At 47.1% G+C, this 17,785-nt stretch overlaps 1 protein-coding gene across 1 annotated transcript in view; it reads right to left on the reverse strand.

The window, feature by feature from the left end:
- The window catches only part of FBLN7 (fibulin 7), a 48,076-nt gene that overhangs the window by 1,635 nt on the left and 28,656 nt on the right, over positions 1-17,785 (reverse strand). Inside the window, exons 4-7 of the mRNA XM_030921406.1 lie at positions 10,991-11,116; positions 4,530-4,667; positions 3,459-3,596; positions 1,244-1,382 (exon numbers count right to left, since the gene is read on the reverse strand). Coding sequence (XP_030777266.1) covers positions 1,244-1,382; positions 3,459-3,596; positions 4,530-4,667; positions 10,991-11,116 — 541 coding nt within the window. The remainder of the gene's footprint in view (positions 1-1,243; positions 1,383-3,458; positions 3,597-4,529; positions 4,668-10,990; positions 11,117-17,785) is intronic.

Raw genomic sequence — 17,785 nt, forward strand, 5'->3', positions numbered from 1 at the left:
GCAACCTCCGCCTCCCAGGTTCAAGTGATTCTCAGCCTCCTGGGTAGCTGGGATTACAGATGCCCGCCATCACGCCCAGTTAATTTTTGTATTTTTAGTAGAGACGGGTTTTCACCATGCTGGCCAGGCTGGTCTTGAACTCCTGACCTCAAGTGATCTACCCGCCTCGGCCTCCCAAAGTGCTGGAATTACAGGCATGAGCCACCGCGCCCGGCCATCACTGTATTCTTAAAGCAGGAAGCCCTGTTTTCCTTAATCATTTGGAAACAGGCTCTTGTGGAAATGCTTTTGATGTTTCTCTATCTTGTTAAACATAAAAGACAAATGCAATCGAGTATATTTGGTGATTCGGTAGCATCATGATTATGCAGGTCAAATGTCACATCCAGCTGTTGGTCGAATGCCCCAGAGGCCATAATAGACAGGTTCCCCATCCCTTCACCAAGTGACTCCATGAGGAAGGTTCTGATGTCTTCACTCTCTCTAAAAACTGCCATGCTTCAGTGCCACTAACTTTCTTGCTGCTTCTAATCTGCTTCACCTCAACAGCAATTCAAATAATTAAGTTACCTTCCATGGCTGTTACTTCATTTTAAAGACAATGCTAGGGCTCTTGTGATCTCTTTTTGAGAGGAAAATGTATGTGCTTTGTGATAGTTGTAGTTATTCCCCTTAAAGGTCCATCTCCCAACTTAAAAAAAAAAAAAAAAAAAGCTCTACTTGCTGTTTAAGAGTTGCAGTTACTAGATGTAGAATTGTCCAGTACTATTGGAAAAGCAGAGTGATATAATGCAGGCTGCATGGGATACGCAGTGTAACTCAAGGGAGCCTACAGTTCCTGGCTATGTGAATGCTGTCACCTCCCAAATCCATGTGATCTATACCTGTCTCCTGGGCTGCTATGGGTTTATCAGGGTAATGTCACCAACAGCTTCTTCCCTCCAGTGGCCTGCCCTGGATTTGCCATTCTGGGGTGGCAGCAACCCCATCATCCTCTATGTAGTAGGAGAGCACTCAGTACATTAGTCCCATAGGGAATGGGGTTCTTATTTCTCCAGAGCAGCAATGCATTAAATGCAACCACTGAGGGGAAACGGAAATTCAGAGAAGCCAGCCTCCCAGCCTCCGGCCTCTCATCTTTCTATGGCATAACTGTACCTTCTCCCAAGAACCTCTAGGAGGCATCCAGCCCAGCCACACTTGGAGGCCTGGGTGAGGGTGTGCATGCCCTAGAGATACTCACAATGGAGACGTCTTCACATAGGTCACATTGCCGCTGCCCTCAGGGCACTCAGGGCTGACACACTGGAAGCTTCCACCGGTGTTGATGCACGTGGTCCCCTGGGGGCACACCGGCTGCAGGCCCACACATTCATCCACATCTGAGATATGGGACATACAATGGGTGAGAGTCTCCCTGACCTTCGCTCCATTGCAGACAGAACCACATGAGATGCCCTGCAGGCCCTGTAATGTGGTGCTCCCTGCTCCTGGCACTCATTCTTAAAGCAGAAAGCCTGCCTTCCTTGACTGTGTGGAATCAAGGCCCTGAGGAAATGCCAGGGAGCACCCCTCCCTGGGATCCTGTCCGCCTTCCCTGGGGTATGACAGGTGGCAGGGGTGGTGGAAAGCACCAGGGGAGTGTTACTGGTCACAACACTTCTCTCAGACCTGTCTGCTTCTCAGCCCAAATGCCCCATTACCCTCCATGGCTGCTATTTTTCATCTATATATATACATATATATTAAAAAAAATTTTTTTTTACATTATAATCTTCCAGAAAGTCTCCCTCCCCAGCCTCACCCCATGCCGAATGTAGACACCTCAATATCATGATTTGTATGAGTTCTCTGCTCCCTTTGCAGACATCCAGAGAGTCTCTCCAGCTGGAGGCCATCCTTCCCAACCCCGAGCAACCCTAGGTGGCCCTTCGTGAGCACTGTGGGAGGGAGGGAGGTAGTGTGGGTGGCTATCTGGATGCCTTCTCCTGCTCTAGCCCCAGGTCACCCACTCCTCAGAGCCCTGCAGCAGGGCCCCAATGGGATGTCACCGGAGAGGCACCCCTCCCCTCACATTCCCACGTCAGCCCGTGGAGGAGCCCTCTGCCCTCTCTTCTCCCATTCTCCCTTGGTGGGTCAGAGCTGTTGCCTGGAGCCAGTGGGGCTCCCCTCTGTGTCCTGTTTCCATGGGGGGAGTCCAGCTGAGGAGGTGGGCCTGTTCACCCTCCTAGTGTGAGGTATGCCTGCAGGAGCAGAGCCAGTCCTCCCCTCAAAAGGCCCACTGCAGCACGGTGGTTTGAGGGTCAAGGGTCAGGATGATGCAGCTTGGGCTTCAGGCCTGAGATGTGTGCTCTGACTCAGCTCCTGTGGAGATTCAGCATGTTTACATCAACTGGCATCTGTATTTTCCCTAAGTGGAGGTGGGGAAACACAGGAGGCTTCCTGTTAGGCACCCAGTGTCTCTGGGACTTGTCCTGTAGTGACGATGGTGACTGCTGCCAGGGTTCTCAGCCTCTCTGTTCTACAACCAACCCACTCTGCACACATCCTTCTTGCCCTCTTAGGTGCCTCCCACCCCTGCCCCAGACATTCCTTGTCAACTTAAGATGTTCTTTCCCACTCTGCCAGGAATCAGCCTCAGAAACCTCAACCCGGTCCTCCAGGAAGCCACTGCTGATGGACAGGATTCAGCACTGGGGTGAAACCTGAGCCAGTTATTTTCCATCTGCACCCCTGCCCCCCAACCCACTCTCTGCACCTGAGAGGCTGACTGGTTTTCAGCTGGGGTTGACAAATGATAGTGACCCAGCCTGAGGAGTCCTGACCTGCCTGGATTTGGTTCTGATGGTGGCTGTGTCCTTGATGGCCACTATCTATCAGGCTCTGGTAAGCCCCCTCACTTCCTGTACCCCTCAAGCCAGGGGTAGTGATGCCTCTGACTCCTGTCCCTCCCTGGGTACTCCGCCTCCCTTGTCCTCAGCTACCATCAAACAAGGCTGGTGCTGTAGACATAAGTGCCTGTAAGGTGCTGCCCCTTTCAGAGGTGGACTTACAGGTGGCCACACAGGGTCATGGAGCCTCATGGGTTCCTCCAGATTACATGACATGGGTGACCACCTGGCCACTCTGCCTTTAGGTCCAGCCCTAGCTGAAGGCATTGTTGAGTGGGTGGAAGTGACCAGACCTTGAAAAAAAAAAAAAAAAAAAAAAAAACCCAGTTACTGGAATAAAGTTGGAAAAGACTACTTGCCAGGATGGTTAAGGAATTCATTTTCCTATTTATGTAGATGATGATGTGGCCTGACCTTTGAGAAGCCTTTTGGTTGGTGGCTTTTAAAAAATCGAATGTATCTGAAGCTGTGACTCTCCTAACCACCTCACTCCCGATTGTGAGGTCCTGAGGGTTCACCACAGCAGCAGGTGGCTGGGCGCAGGCGGCACTCTGTAGCCTCACTCACCCTCACAGCTCTTCCCGTCGGCCAGGGTTAGGTATCCGCTGGGGCAGGTGCAACGGTAAGAACCCGGGGTGTTCACGCAGGTGTGCATGCAGAGCCGGGGGCGCCCCTCCTGCCCGTAGAGCTCACACTCGTTCACATCTGTGGACAGAAGTACTCACTGTGACTCCACGAGCCATGCAGCAGGTGTTGCCTGCTGTGACCCAGAACAGTCATGCCTCAATTCCTGGAAGCAATGGCAGCTGCAGTTAAGTGGCTGGGCCTCCGGCAGCTGCCATGCCCTACCCCCAGCAGAGCACTCGCAAGAGGAGCAGGTGTACTTCCCTTTCCCCTAAGCCGAGGGCCCAGAGGGCTAAAAGGAGGAGTGAGAGGGAGTTGATGTGCTAGGCCCTAGAAGGGCATCTCTGTCTTAGGCTGAAGACACCTGGGGAGACCCTGTAGAGGCTGGCAAATCAAGCCTATTCCCAGAAAGCTGGGATGGGTTAACAGCCCCATGTTAACTCTCTTTATCTTTGGGAATGGAATAAGAGGGCCTCCTTTCTGCTGCTGTAAAATGAGGCTATTGGTTGGTGCTAACCAACTGACCAGATCTCAGATTTGAACTCCTGCTTTGCGTTGTTTGGGGAGAGAACTCTGGTAATCAGGAGAGCACAGCATAACTGAGCCGTCAGGAAAGCTAAGCCCAGAGAGGACCAAGGAATGAGTCCCACACCCCTACCCAGCTCCAGGCCCTCTCTACCAACACAACGACTTAAGTTCCTCCTTGCCACCTGTAGATGTGATTCCAGCCAGGACGGAGGGGAGAGGGTCTGAAGCGCCTCCTGAAACAAGCGCGTGTGGCTTGGGCATAGGCTGGACCAGGTTCTGAGGTGGGGCGAGCCCTGATTTCTATGAATTACCAGCCTTCTAACAATCGTTAGGTCAGTACTTACCTATAATGCAAAGTGGCCAGGCCTTCTGAGACCGCGCCCAGGAAGCCACCCGTGTCGGCAGGAGGGCGGTGGGTGAGAGCCCCTTCCCCGCCCCATGTCCTCCCGCTGCTGTCCCCAGTGTCCTGGCGGAGCCCGCGCCTACCCTCGCAGACGCTGTCGCCCGCAGCGCCGCTCAGGTGGAATCCGGCCTCGCAGCTGCAGTGCTGAGCCCGCTCCACCTGCGCACAGCGCGGCGCGCGGCTGAAGGCAGAGTCGCCGGCCACGCTGCCTTCGGGGGCGGCTGCGGGGAGAAGACACGCTCAGTGCCGGGCCCTGGCGCACCTGCCGTGGGCCCAACCTTGGGTAGGGGCCGGGAGCAGAACCAAGACGGAGGTACGGCCCCTTCTCAAAGAGCTTACTCTGGAGTAGGGAAAGGAAAGACAAGTAATTAACCACAAACCCAGACGACCCGTCCAGGGCCCACCCAAAGGGGACGCAGGACCGGAAGCGCACTCGAATAGAATGGTGCATGAAAATGCAGGCCACCAAGCTGCACCTCGAGAAAGACAGCTAGGGCAAGTCCACGTTTTCACTTAAAAATACTTGAACATCCCGGCCGGGCGCGGTGGCTCAAGCCTGTAATCCCAGCACTTTGGGAGGCCGAGACGGGTGGATCACGAGGTCAGGAGATCGAGACCATCCTGGTCTACACGGTGAAACCCCGTCTCTACTAAAAAATACAAAAAACTAGCCGGGCGAGATGGCGGGCGCCTGTAGTCCCAGCTACTCGGGAGGCTGAGGCAGGAGAATGGCGTAAACCCGGAAGGCGAAGCTTGCAGTGAGTTGAGATCCGGCCACTGCACTCCAGCCTGGGCGACAGAGCGAGACTCCGTCTCAAAAAAAAAAAAAAAAAAAAATACTTGAACACCCCAAAATTCTAACAGTGATCACTCGAGTTTAAAACCGTGGGCCACTATTTTTTGTTTCTTTTTGTGTGTGTGTATTTTTTGTTTATTTTATTATTTTTAATTTTAGGTTTGAAGACCTTCAACGTGTGAAGGTTACATAGATAAATACGTGTCACAGGGGATTGTTGTATACATCACCCAGGTGTTAAGCCCAGGACCCAATAGTTACCTTTTCTGCTCCTCTCCCTCCTCCCCTACCCCTCAAGTAGACCCCAGTGTCTGTTGTTTCCTTCTTTGTGTTCATAAGTTCTTATCCTTTAGCTCCCACTTATTAAGTGAGAACATGCAGTGTTTGGTTTTCTGTTTCTATGTTAGTTTGCTAAGGATGGTAGCCTCCAGCCCCATCCATGTTTCCACAAAAGACATGATCTCGTTCTTTTTTGTGGCTGCATAATATTCCATGGTGTATATGTACCACATTTTCTTTCTTTCTTTCTTTTTTTTTTTTTGAGACGGAGTCTCGCTCTGTTGCCCAGGCTGGAGTGCAGTGGCAGGATCTCGGTTCACTGCAAGCTCCACCTCCAGGGTTCACACCATTCTCCTGCCTCAGCCGCTGGAGTAGCTGGGATTACAGGCGCCCGACACCATGCCCAGCTAATTTTTTAATATGTTTTTTAGTAGAGACGGGGTTTCACCGTGTTAGCCAGGATCGTCTCGATCTCTTGACCTTGTGATCCGCCCTCCTTGGTCTCCCAAAGTGCTGGAATTACAGGCGTGAGCCACCGCGCCTGGCTCCATGTACCACATTTTCTTTATCCAGTCTGTTATTGAGGAGCATTTAGGTTGGTTCCATGTCTTTGCTATTTGCTGCAATGAATATTCGAATGCATGTGTCTTTATGGTAGAATGTTTAATGTTGTTCTGGGTATATACCCAGTAACAGGATTGCTGGGTCAAGTGGTAGTTTTGCTTTTAGCTTTTTGAGGAGTCACCATACTGCTTTCCACAATGGTTGAACTAATTTACACGCCCACCAACAGTGTATAAGGGTTTCCTTTTCTCCACGACCTCTCCAGGATCTGTTACTTTTTGACTTTTTAATAATAGCCATTCTGACTGGTGAGAGATGGTATCTCACACCAGATAGTTTTGATTTGCATTTCTTTAATCATCAGCGATATGGAGCTTTTTTTCATATGCTTGTTGGCTGGATGTAGGTTTTCTTTTGAGAGGTGTCTGTTCATGTACGTTGCCCACTTTTTAAATGGGGTGGTTTGTTTTCTCTTGTAAATTTAAGTTCCTTATAGGTGCTGGATATTAGACCTTTGTCAGATGCAGAGTTTGCAAATATTTTCTCCCATTCTGTGGGTTGTCTGTTTACTCCTTTGATAGTTTCTTTTGCTGTGCAGAAGCTCTTACGTTTAATTAGATTCTATTTGTCAATTTTTGTTTTTGTTGCAATTGCTTTTGGTATCTTTGTCATGAAATCTTTTCCTATTCCTCTGTCAGGAGGGTATTGCCTACGTTGTCTTCCAGGGTTTTGGTAGTTTTGGGTTTTACATTTAACTCTTTAATCCATTTTGAGTTGATTTGTGTCTATGGTGTAAGAAGTGGTTCAGCTTCAGCCTTCTGTATATGGCTAGCTAGTTATCCCAGCACCATTTATTGAATAGGAGTCTTTTCCCCATTCTTGTTTTTGTCAGCTTTGTCAAAGATCAGATGGTCATAGATGTGTGGCCTTATTTCTGTGCTCTCTATTCTGTTCCATTGGTCTATGTGCCTGTTTTTGTTCCAGTACCATGCTGTTTTGGTCACTGTAGCCTTGCGGTATAGTTTGAAGTTGGGTAATGTAATTCCTTTAGCTTTGTTCTTTTTGCTTAGGATTGCCTTGGGTATTTGGGATCTTTTTGGGTTCCATATGCATGTTAAAATAATTTTTTCTAGTTCTGTGAAGAATGTCTTTGGTAGTTTGATAGGAATAGCTTTGAATCTATAAATTGTTTTGGGCAGTGTAGCCATTTTAATGATATTGATTATTTGTATCCATAAGCATGGAATGTTTTTTCATTTGTCTGTGTCTTCTCTGATATTTTTGAGCCATGTTTTGTAATTCTCATTGTAGAGATCTTTCACCTCCCTAGTTAGCTGTATTCCTAGGTATTTTAGTTTTGTGTGTGTGGCAATTGTGAATAGGATTGTCTTTCTGATTTGACTCTCAGTTTGGTTGTTGGTGGTATACAGGAATGCTAGTGATTTTTCTACATTGATTTTGTATCCTGCAACTTTGCTGAAGTTTTTATCAGCTGAAGGAACTTTTGGGCCGGGACTATGGGATTTTCTAGATATAGAATCATGTCATCTGCAAACAGAGATAGTTTGACTTCCTCTCTTCCTATTTGGATGCCCTTTATTTCTTTCTCTTGCCTGATTGCTCTGGCCAGGACTTCCAATACGCTTCCAATACTATGCTGAATAGAAGTGGTGAGAGAGGGCATCCCTGTCTTTTGCCAGTTTTCAAGGGGAACGCTTCCAGCTTTTGCCCATTCAGTATGATGTTGGCTGTGAGTTTGTCATAGATGGCTCTTATTATTTTGAGGTCTGTTCCTTCAATATGTAGTTTGTTGAGAGTTTTTTAACATGAAGGGATGTTGAATTTCATCAAAAGCCTTTTTGCATCAATAGAGATAATCATGTGGTTTTGCTTTTAGTTCTGTTTATGTGATGAATCACATTTATTGATATTTATATGTTGAATCAACCTTGTATCCTGGGGAGGAAGCCTACTTGATCATGGTAGATTAGCTTTTTGATGTGCTGCTGGATTTGGTTTGCAAGTATTTTGTTGAGGAGTTTTGTATCAATGTTCATCAAGGATATTGGCCTGCAGTTTTCTTTTTTTGTTGTGTCTCTGCCAGGTTTTGGTATAGAGATGACTCTGGCCTCATAGGATGAGTTGGGGAGAAGTCCCTCCTCCTCAATTTTTTGGAATACTTTCTGTAGGAACGGTACCAGCTCTTCTTTGTACATCTGGTAGAATATGGCTGTGAATCCATCAGGTCCTGGGCTTTTTTTGGTTGGTAGACTATTTATGACCAATTCAATTTCAGAACTCGTTATTGGTCTGTTCATGGACCACCATGTTTTGTTCTTGGTTTTTTTTGTTTGTTTGTTTTCTTTTCTTTTTGTATTTCTTCTACTTTTCTAAAGTGTTCACATTTTTGATTTTTACCAAGAACATAAATTTCTCCTTCCTTCCTTCCTTCCTTCCTTCCTTCTTTCCTTCCTTCCTTCCTTCCTTCCTTCCTTCCTTCCTTCCCTCCCTCCCTCCCTCCCTCCCTCCCTCCCTCCCTCCCTCCCTCCCTCCCTCCTTCCTTCCTTCCTTCCTTCCTTCCTTCCTTCCTTCCTTCCTTCCTTCCTTCAGTCTGGCTGTGTCATCCAACCTGGAGTGCAGCGGCACAATCTCGGCTCACTGCCTTTGTCTCCCAGGTTCAAGGGATTCTCCTGCCTCAGCCTCTGAGTAGCTGGGATTACAGGCGCGTGTCATCACACCCTGCTATTTTTTTTTTTTTTTTTTAGTAGAGATGGGGTTTCACCACGTTGGCCAGGCTGGTCTCAAACTCCTAACCTCAAATGATCCACCCACCTCAGCCTCCCAAAGTGCTGGGATTACAGAAATGAGCCATCATGCTTGGCCAAATTATATTTCTAATCAGGAAAAAATGTTATTTTTCTGAAAGTTTTTCAAGGATTGGTGAGAATCAAACACAAGCGGACAAATCCTGCATGATTCTACTTAGATGAGGTCCCTAGAGCAGTCAGACTCACAGAGACAGAAAGAAGAATGAATGGTGATTACCAGGGGCTGTGGGGAGGGCAGTGGGGAGTTGTCCCATCATGGGTACAGAAGCTCAGTTTTGCAAGACAAAAAGAATTCCGGAGGTGGATGGTGGTGATGGTTGCACGACAATGTGAATGTGATTAATGCCACTGAGCTGTACAGCTAAAAACGATTAAACTGGTAAATTTTATGTTACATATATTTTATCATAGTAAAAAACAGGGTGAATGGATTTTTTAAAAAGGAACTGGAGGGATGCCGAAAGGCATGGGCCAGCTGATGGGAAGGAAGGTGTCAGGCTGGGGGACAAGGTGAGCAAGAGCCTAGGTGTGTGATGGCTGTTCATGGAGACTATGAGGATAGGAGCTGGCTTTGGATGTGCCTGCTTGCTTCCCCTCCTTCCCATTCCTGGGGAAGATTCTGGTCATGGGGACACTTTATAACAGGCCCCCCTGGACCTGAGCAACAATTATCTAAAGATGCTTGGGCGGGCATGGTGGCTCACACATGTAATCCCAGCACTTTGGAAGGGCAAGGCAGGCAGATCACTTGAAGTCAGGAATTCGAGACCAGCCTGGCCAACATGGTGAAACTCCATCTCTACTGAAAATGCAAAAATTAGCCAGGAGTGGTGGCAGACACCTGTAATCCCAGCTACTCGGAAGGCTGAGGCAGGAGAATCACTTGAACCCAGGAGGCGGAGGTTGCAGTGAGCTGAGATGGTGCTACTGCACTCCAGCCTGGGCAACAGAGTAAGACTCCATCTCAAAAAAAAAAAAAAAAAAAAAAAAATCCCACAGTGGGAGGAAACCCTAAGGAGTGGGGTTTCGAACATTCAGTGACCAGGACTGGCATATTTAGGGTGAAAGGGAACCTATTTCTTTTTCCCTCTTGTTTGTAAACAAGGGGAGGGGCCGTGAGGTATCCAAGAAGGCCCTGTCTCTGACCTCAGTTTCCATAGAAAGCGGTCCCAGGGACAGGAGCTATAAGGGGCCACTGAGCTCGGGAGGACAGCCTCATTCTGAGAAAGCGCCTGGCCAGCTGACTCAGCTGAACTGAATCAAGGCACATGAAGCAGCAAATCTCTTGGCACACTATTTAAACCTGACCCTGGGCTGGGTCCAGTGCCAGGATCACAAGTATTGATAAAGCTCTTGTCCACTGGACACTGCACTGGCTCCAATGTCCTTTCCCCCCACAGATATTTCATACAGAAATAAAGACAAACAGACATCACACACCAGATTTTCTGGCAAAGGAATAGGACATCTTTGGGGCTGAATGAAATCTTGGTTGCAGCATGGTGCGGGAACCCCTGTCCATCCTTCGCAGATTCCTTATCATTGGATTTTCTTGCCATATGCAAAACCTGGCATCACATGACTTCTTAGACCTTCTGGGTCGAGATATGTTGAGACTCAAGATGTGAATAATAATCTCAAAACCAGTCAAATGTATAGTTATCCAGCTCTCAAAATACTTGGACCTGCATCAATAGCTGCTAATTTTGCAGGATGTGATGGGAACACTGGAAAGAAAAGGTGGTTCTGCTGGCAGAAGAAACGCTGACCAAGCAAAGGTGGAAACCATGAAACTTCTTGGGCCACATGCCCAATCTAGGGGATTTTTAGGTTGGGAGTCCGCTCTTGCACTCGTGTTTTCTACTATAAGAAGGATCAGAACTCTGGTTGCATCAAAGAGCTAAGCTCTGTCAAGTGACCACCTTAGAAAACGAGAGGGATGTGAAACAGAGAGGAAAAGCTACATCTTTGAGACGGGGACCGAGCTCCCTACATGTCCGCATTTGGTGACCTATGCCTAGGCTCCTCCTCTCCCCACAGCAGGATGTCCTCACCGAACCCCACGGTGGCTACGTACCAGTCTGGGCCTGATGCTGACAGCGGTTCCCGGTTCTTCCTGGAGGACAAATGCATCTGTACTGGTTGACTCCTTCTACACACGTACCACCATTTTGACAAGGCTGGCTGGAGCATTCACTGATATCTAGGAAGATAAGTAATTTTCAAATATAAGGATGTGAGTTCTAGGTCTAAAACAAATACAATAAAAAAAAACCGATGAAGGGGTAACTTCCTTTACATTGTAGGATAACTCCCACTTTCTACCTGACCCCACCCACTCTTTCCACCCTCTGCACCTGCAAGAGCTGCCAGGGGGCCGATGGGGCTGATATGCAGCCCTGTTGCATCTCCATTCAGCAGGCCCCGCACCCAGGCACACACTGCCCACCTGGGGCTCTGCGTGCAGGAGCTGGCCTATGACCTGGTCATACTCCGCCCACAGGCACCATTTTCTAATTCGCAAAGGTGCAGTGTAGACAGCTGTAGCCAGACAGAGGTGGCATCTGCCCACACTGCCTTTGAGTCAGGCCCTGCAACCCACGAACCCTTTGCTCCATCAGCCAGCACCTGGGAGAAACACTTTTAAACAGGAACAAAATTCAATGCAGTTATAAAGGGGAGGGCTGGCCCACTGGAATGTCCAGGGTTGGGGAAAACGAATTCTCCAAATTCCCACCCAGAAGCCTTACTGTGCTTGACCAGGTAAGAGTTTTTTGACATTTCTTTAACATTGGTAAAGGGAGATGTTCCTTGCTCATCTACACAACATTTCTGTGGAAAAGGTCTTTGGAGAGAGAGACTGTTATTTTAAAAAGCTCAAAAGACTTTTCTTCTCTGAGTGGTAGGCTTACAGGCGATTTTTCTTTGCTTTTTTATAATTTTTTGTATTCTTTCCTTTTCCCATAATAATCACATATACATTTTTTAATTAGAAAAAAATGATTCTTTTAAAACCTAGAGGCCACATGTTAGCTGGGCATGGTGGTGGGTGCCTGTAATCCCAGCTACTTGGGAGGCTGAGGCAGGAGAATCGCTTGAACCCGGGAGGCGGAAGTTGCAGTGAACCGAGATCACGCCACTGCACTCCAGCCTGGGTGACAGAATGAGATTCCGTCTCAAAAACAAAAGACAAACCAACCAACCAAACAAACAAAACCCCATAGGCCACATGTGCTTGTTATGAATTCCCTAAGCCCAGTTTTAGTGCACAGAGATAGGCCATTTCCATCAGAGAGAGGCTTGTCAGTTCACTGACTTGACCATATCACCTTCAGAAAGGAAACAGAAAACACTTCCTTGTTGGCCTAAACGCAGCCTTTCCTGCGTGTCTATCAAGAGGAAGAAACAGGTGCTTTGCTCCTAATGAGAACGACAGACTTGTTTGGGGTGGAATGGGAGGGACTTAGGCTTCCCTTAAGGCTCCTGGAGTTTGGGATGTCATTAGACTCTTACACAGTTTCTATTTGTTGCAAAAAGACAGACTGCCCGAATGCCACTCATCCCTACAGAAGGAGCCATTTCAGTTTCTCAGTAACCTCAGCCTGGTTGCACTGTCCCTCATACAGCCTGTTTGCAGATGACTGGTTTCCAGGAATGTGTCTGAAATGACTGTACACAAATGCTTGGGGTTGCTTAGAGCTAGGGGTTGCTGTTTCTTTCCATTGTCCACCTCCATCGTTGCCCACCAACATAGTCTGGAAGTGGGCAGATCACAAGGCCGTGAAGTTGTGGGCAGAGAGCCAGAAAATGTGAACACCAGTATCTTGTAGCTTGGCCCCAGTAGGGCCAGTGCAGTGGTCTTTCCTTTGCTGCCCGCCAGAAGAAGGCACTGAGCCTGACCTGTACCTGAACCGTGTGGATGGGGGTTGGGGATCATCGGCGCAGCAGAGAAACGCACAGGTGTCCCAGGACCGTGCACTCTGTCTGCCTCTCTGGATCCACCCAGCATATTCGTTTCTAGACAGGCTGCATTCAGACTTTATCTCTTTATCATAATATGCAGTCAGAGGCATCCAATGGCCTGATGTCCAGCCCGGCACCCCCTCTGTGTCCTAATTGAAGTACAGTTGTCATCACACCCATGTGTGTCCCAGGCTGTGGCATTCAGTCAAGTGCATGGCACGGGCTGGCAAGCCAAAGCCCAGATGACAATCCTGCTTTCATCTGCTGTTTCGTGAGCACTTACTGTTTTCATGAAGCCTAGCTAAGGATCGTATATGTGTGACCGAACTTTTTGCTTTTATTTCTAATTCCTTCCTGACTTTTTTCTTTTATTTCTAATTCCTTCCTGGGTTCTGTCAACTCATTTCCAGTTTTCCATTTTTCCAGTCACCTCATTTTTTAGTGTTTTGTCATTTTTATCTAAACTGTTCTTTCCTTGCTTTTATCCTTTAAACATTTCTTTTGCCTGTGATACTCTAGGTTATAGTTTTTATCTGTTTTGTGGGCATGTCTTTCCGGCGTTCCTTTATTGCCTATAGAAATTTTACTCTTTTTTCTTGTAATAGCTTCAATGGGATTTGTCAAGAATCCTTTCCATTACTCATAATTAAGTGAAATAAGTTTTCCCATATAGTTTTGCTAACTTCATGACTCTGAAATTCTCACTTCTGTTGTTTTTCCAATGTGAGCAAACACAGGGCCTCGCACTTTCTCAGCTTTGCCTCCTTCACACTTTTGTCTGGACGACCATCTCTTTCATTTGCACCTATTTTCCTTGTTGCGCCCAGTTTGGACTCTCCTCCCCTTAAAGTCTCCTTAATATTAAGACTTTGCCCTGGAAAATTTTGGAGGTTCCTATGGGGGCAGGCAGTCCCAGCAACTGAAACTTCCTACTGAAAAGATGAACTTAGGGCCAGGCGCGGTCGCTCCTGTAATCCCAGCATTTTGGGAGGTTGAGCTCCCAACCTCAACCTCACTTGAGCTCAGGAGTTCAAGACTAGCCTGGCCAACATGGCAAAACCTCATCTCTACTAAAAATACAAAAAATTAGCCAGGCATGGTGGTGGGCACCTGTAGTCCCAGCTAGTTGGGAGGCTGAGGCAGGAGAATCGCTTGAACCCAGGAGGCAGAGGTTGCATGAGCCAAGATGGCGCCACTGCACTCCAGCCTGGGCGACACAGTGAGACTCTGCCTCAAAAAAAAAAAAAAGAAAGAAAAAGAAAAAGTGAATTCTATACCTGAGAAAACTGACCCAGAAAGACTGGCACTGAGACAGATCCTAATCAAATGACTGAATTTTAAAGAAAAAAATAAATATTTTGGGGGCGTTCAGGCAAAAAGACCAATATAATAGCACAACAGCATCAGTTTAAAACAGACGACACAGAGTGACATATTTAAGGTACTCAAGAATAGAAAAATGTGAGATAGGTGTTTGATATCCAATGAAACTAACAACCAGTAAAAAAGCTGCACACTTTTTGAAAGTGGGAAAACTCAGGAAATTGCTCTAACTAGACACATCAGAATGAGGATGTCAGTGACACTCGCTGAGGCAGAAGAGACGTTGTCAACCAATTCTAAGTTATAAAACTGATTTGGACCCTGATTCAAAGAAAGTATTAAAAAAGTGTGAGACAATTGGGGGAATTTTTACTCTAATTAGATATTGATGATATTAAGGAATTTGCTGTGTTAATCACTGGATTTTAGGTACATAAGTTCATTCTACTATTCTCTATAGTTCGGTGTGTTTGAAGCTTTCCATAGTGAAAAAATATTTTAAGATGCTTAACTTGGCATTATTTGTAATTATGAAACCTGGAAACAATAGAGAGGTCATTCAATAAAGCCTAGAATAGCCCTTACGAGGAAGCGTTTCCTAATCATAAAGAGTTAGGTTTAGAAAGAAGAGGTAGGCCAGGCGCAGTGGCTCAAGTCTGTAATCCCAGCACTTTGGGAGGCTGAGACGGGCAGATCACGAGGTCAGGAGATCGAGACCATCCTGGCTAACACAGTGAAACCCCGTCTCTACTAAAAAATACAAAAAACTAGCCGGGCGAGGTGGCGGGCGCCTGTAGTCCCAGCTACTTGGGAGGCTGAGGCAGGAGAATGGCGTGAACCCGGGAGGCGGAGCTTGCAGTGAGCTGAGATCCGGCCACTGCACTCCAGCCTGGGCGACAGAGAGAGACTCCGCCTCAAAAAAAAAAAAAAAAAAAAAAAAAAAAGAAAGAAGAGGTAATGGAGAATTGCTCATGTTAATATGAAGAGGTAATGGAGAATTACTCATGTTAATATCTATACACAGATGATACTAACTATGTGCAACTTGGATGTATGTGCTTAGATAAAAGACTAGAAGGAAATTCATCTTTTTTCATTCATTTAATCATTTAGTAAATCATCCAGCCAATCAGTTACTTGGTAACTATTTATTGAGTGGCTACTATATATTTAAAAGGCAGCTCTTTCTACTCAACTCCTTTTTTTAAAGGTCTCAGGGGAAAGGCCTCATGATACAGAAGATGAGATGGACTGAAGCTCTGCTCCCTTCTCACTGCAAAATGCCCTTCCAAACACTCCATCCAGTGCCACTGGCTCTGCTTTCCACAGCCTCCCCAAAGTCTGCCTCTCCAGGCCCTTCGTGTCTCCTTTTGCCCTCCTCCTTCTCCATTTGGCTTCTCGGTGCCCTGTAGATCTCTGCCTGAGTCACATTTCTGTCTCCACCCTCTCCTTGCAGGTCCTCCTACCACTGCCCATGGGATTTCAGTACTATCTTATGCTAATAACTCCCAACTGGGTATCTCCAACCCTTCTGCTGCCTTGAGCTCCAGACGATGTCTACCCATCTAGGGTGGAATGAATGGATATCCACTAGGGTGTCTGTCGCACAGCCATTTTAACTTAATATGTCCCAAATGGAATTCTGATCAATGACCCACACACAAGTTGCTTAAAAACAAACCACATCCATCACTCAGTCTTCATTATCTCTGTAAATGACACCCTGCATGCCATCATCCAAGCCTGAGTCTGGGAACCCTGATTTCTCCTCCTGGCTCACAGCCCACATGGGATGGCAGCAAATTCCATCAGTTCTGTCTCTAAAAATACCTAGAATCTCCGCTGCCACAATCTCTCCCCTGGACTTCTACAGTAGCCAGCTATGTGTTTTCCCAGCTTCCATTCTTGTCATCTCCAATGCATTCTCTATGCAGCAGTGACACTTGTCTTAACCCTGTTTATTTGGCTTAGAACTAAAATCCCATCACCTGCACTGCCCATGACTACAGTGCTGGCCTGCATGTCTCTCCACCTCGCCTGGCTCACTCTCAGCTCATATAATCTCCAGCAACAAGGTTCTATAATTTTGTTTTTCATTTCCTCAAATGTGCCAAATTCTTCCCTTCCTTGGGGCTCTTTGCTCATGCTCCTCCCTTTTCTTTTCTTTTTTTTTTTTTTTTTTTTTTTTTACTTTTGAGACAGGGTCTCACTCTCTCACCCAGGCTGGAGTGCAGTGGCATGATCTCGACTCACTGCATTCTCTGCCCCCTGGGTTCAAGTGATTCTCTCGGCTCAGCCTCCAGAGTAGCTGGGATTACAGGCACATGCCACCACACCCGGCTAATTTTTGTATTTTTAGTACAGATGAGGTTTTGCCAGGTTGGCCAGGCTGGTCTCAAACTCCTGACCTCAGCTGATCCAGTCACCTTTTCTTTTCTTTACTTTTTTTTTATTTGTTTTTTTTGTTTGTTTTTTTGAGATGGAGTTTTGCTCTTGTCACCCAGGGTGGAGTGCAATGGCGCAATCTCAGCTCACCGCAATCTCCGCCTCCCAGGTTCAAGAGATTCTCCGGGTTCAGCCTCCCTTACTCTGTCCCTTGTTAGGTCATATGTGGCCCTCACCACAAACGTCAGCTCGCTTCCCTTGGTGTGTGGCTGCCTGCTTTGCTTTGCCTCCTCTTAGCCTGTGCACCCCAGAGGCCAGGGTGGTGTCTGTGGGATTCGGCATTGAGTCCCTGGCATCTGGCACAGTGCTTCGTGCATGGCTCGTTCTCAGTAAAAATTGGCGGAATAAAATAATGAATGTTAAAAATAAAGGATGGGGATGACTGACAAAGATTCCTTTTCATCAGCATGATGATAAGTGACAACGGTATTTATATCTCTTAAATTTGTTTCTTTGGTTACCCACATTGTCAAAGGCACAAGATCTTCAGCTATGGTTCCCAATTCAGAAAGCTTTACATCTTAAAAACATGGCCTTCAGAGAAAGAAGGAGGAAACAATGAAAATAATGGAGAAATGGAGAAAGCCAAGTGGCTGTTTTCCACTTTGGAGTTCTGGAGTCCACCTCTGCCTGCTGGTTTTTTTTTTCTCCCGAGACGGAGTCTTGCTGTGTCGCCCAGGCTGGAGTGCAGTGGTGTGATTTCAGCTCACTGCAACTTCTGCCTCCCGGGTTCAAGCAATTCTCCTGCCTCAGCCTCCCGAGTAGCTGGGATTACAGGTGCCCACCACCATGCCTAGCTAATTTTTGTATTTTTTAGTAGAGATGGGGTTTTGCCATGTTGGCCAGGCTGGTCTTGAACTCCTGACCTCAGGTGATCTGCCGCCTCGGCCTCACGGAGTGCTGGGATTACAGGTGTGAGCCACCGCTCCTGGCCTGCCTGCTGTTTTTTAATGGCGTGATTGTGTGTAATTTCTTTCCCTGCCAAGTTGGGTTCATCACTGTCTTTCCAAGTAGCTGACTAGGGTTGGAGTGAGGGACAATTATGACAGCACTGCCAAATTTGTCACTGGCACTGATATTTTGGGCCTTGAAATGAATTCTCTGTAATTAAGAAGATTATGCCCCCACTGTGGTCATAACA

Source organism: Rhinopithecus roxellana, chromosome 17, assembly GCF_007565055.1.
Source record: "Rhinopithecus roxellana isolate Shanxi Qingling chromosome 17, ASM756505v1, whole genome shotgun sequence".
NCBI classification, from domain to species: Eukaryota; Metazoa; Chordata; class Mammalia; order Primates; family Cercopithecidae; genus Rhinopithecus; species Rhinopithecus roxellana.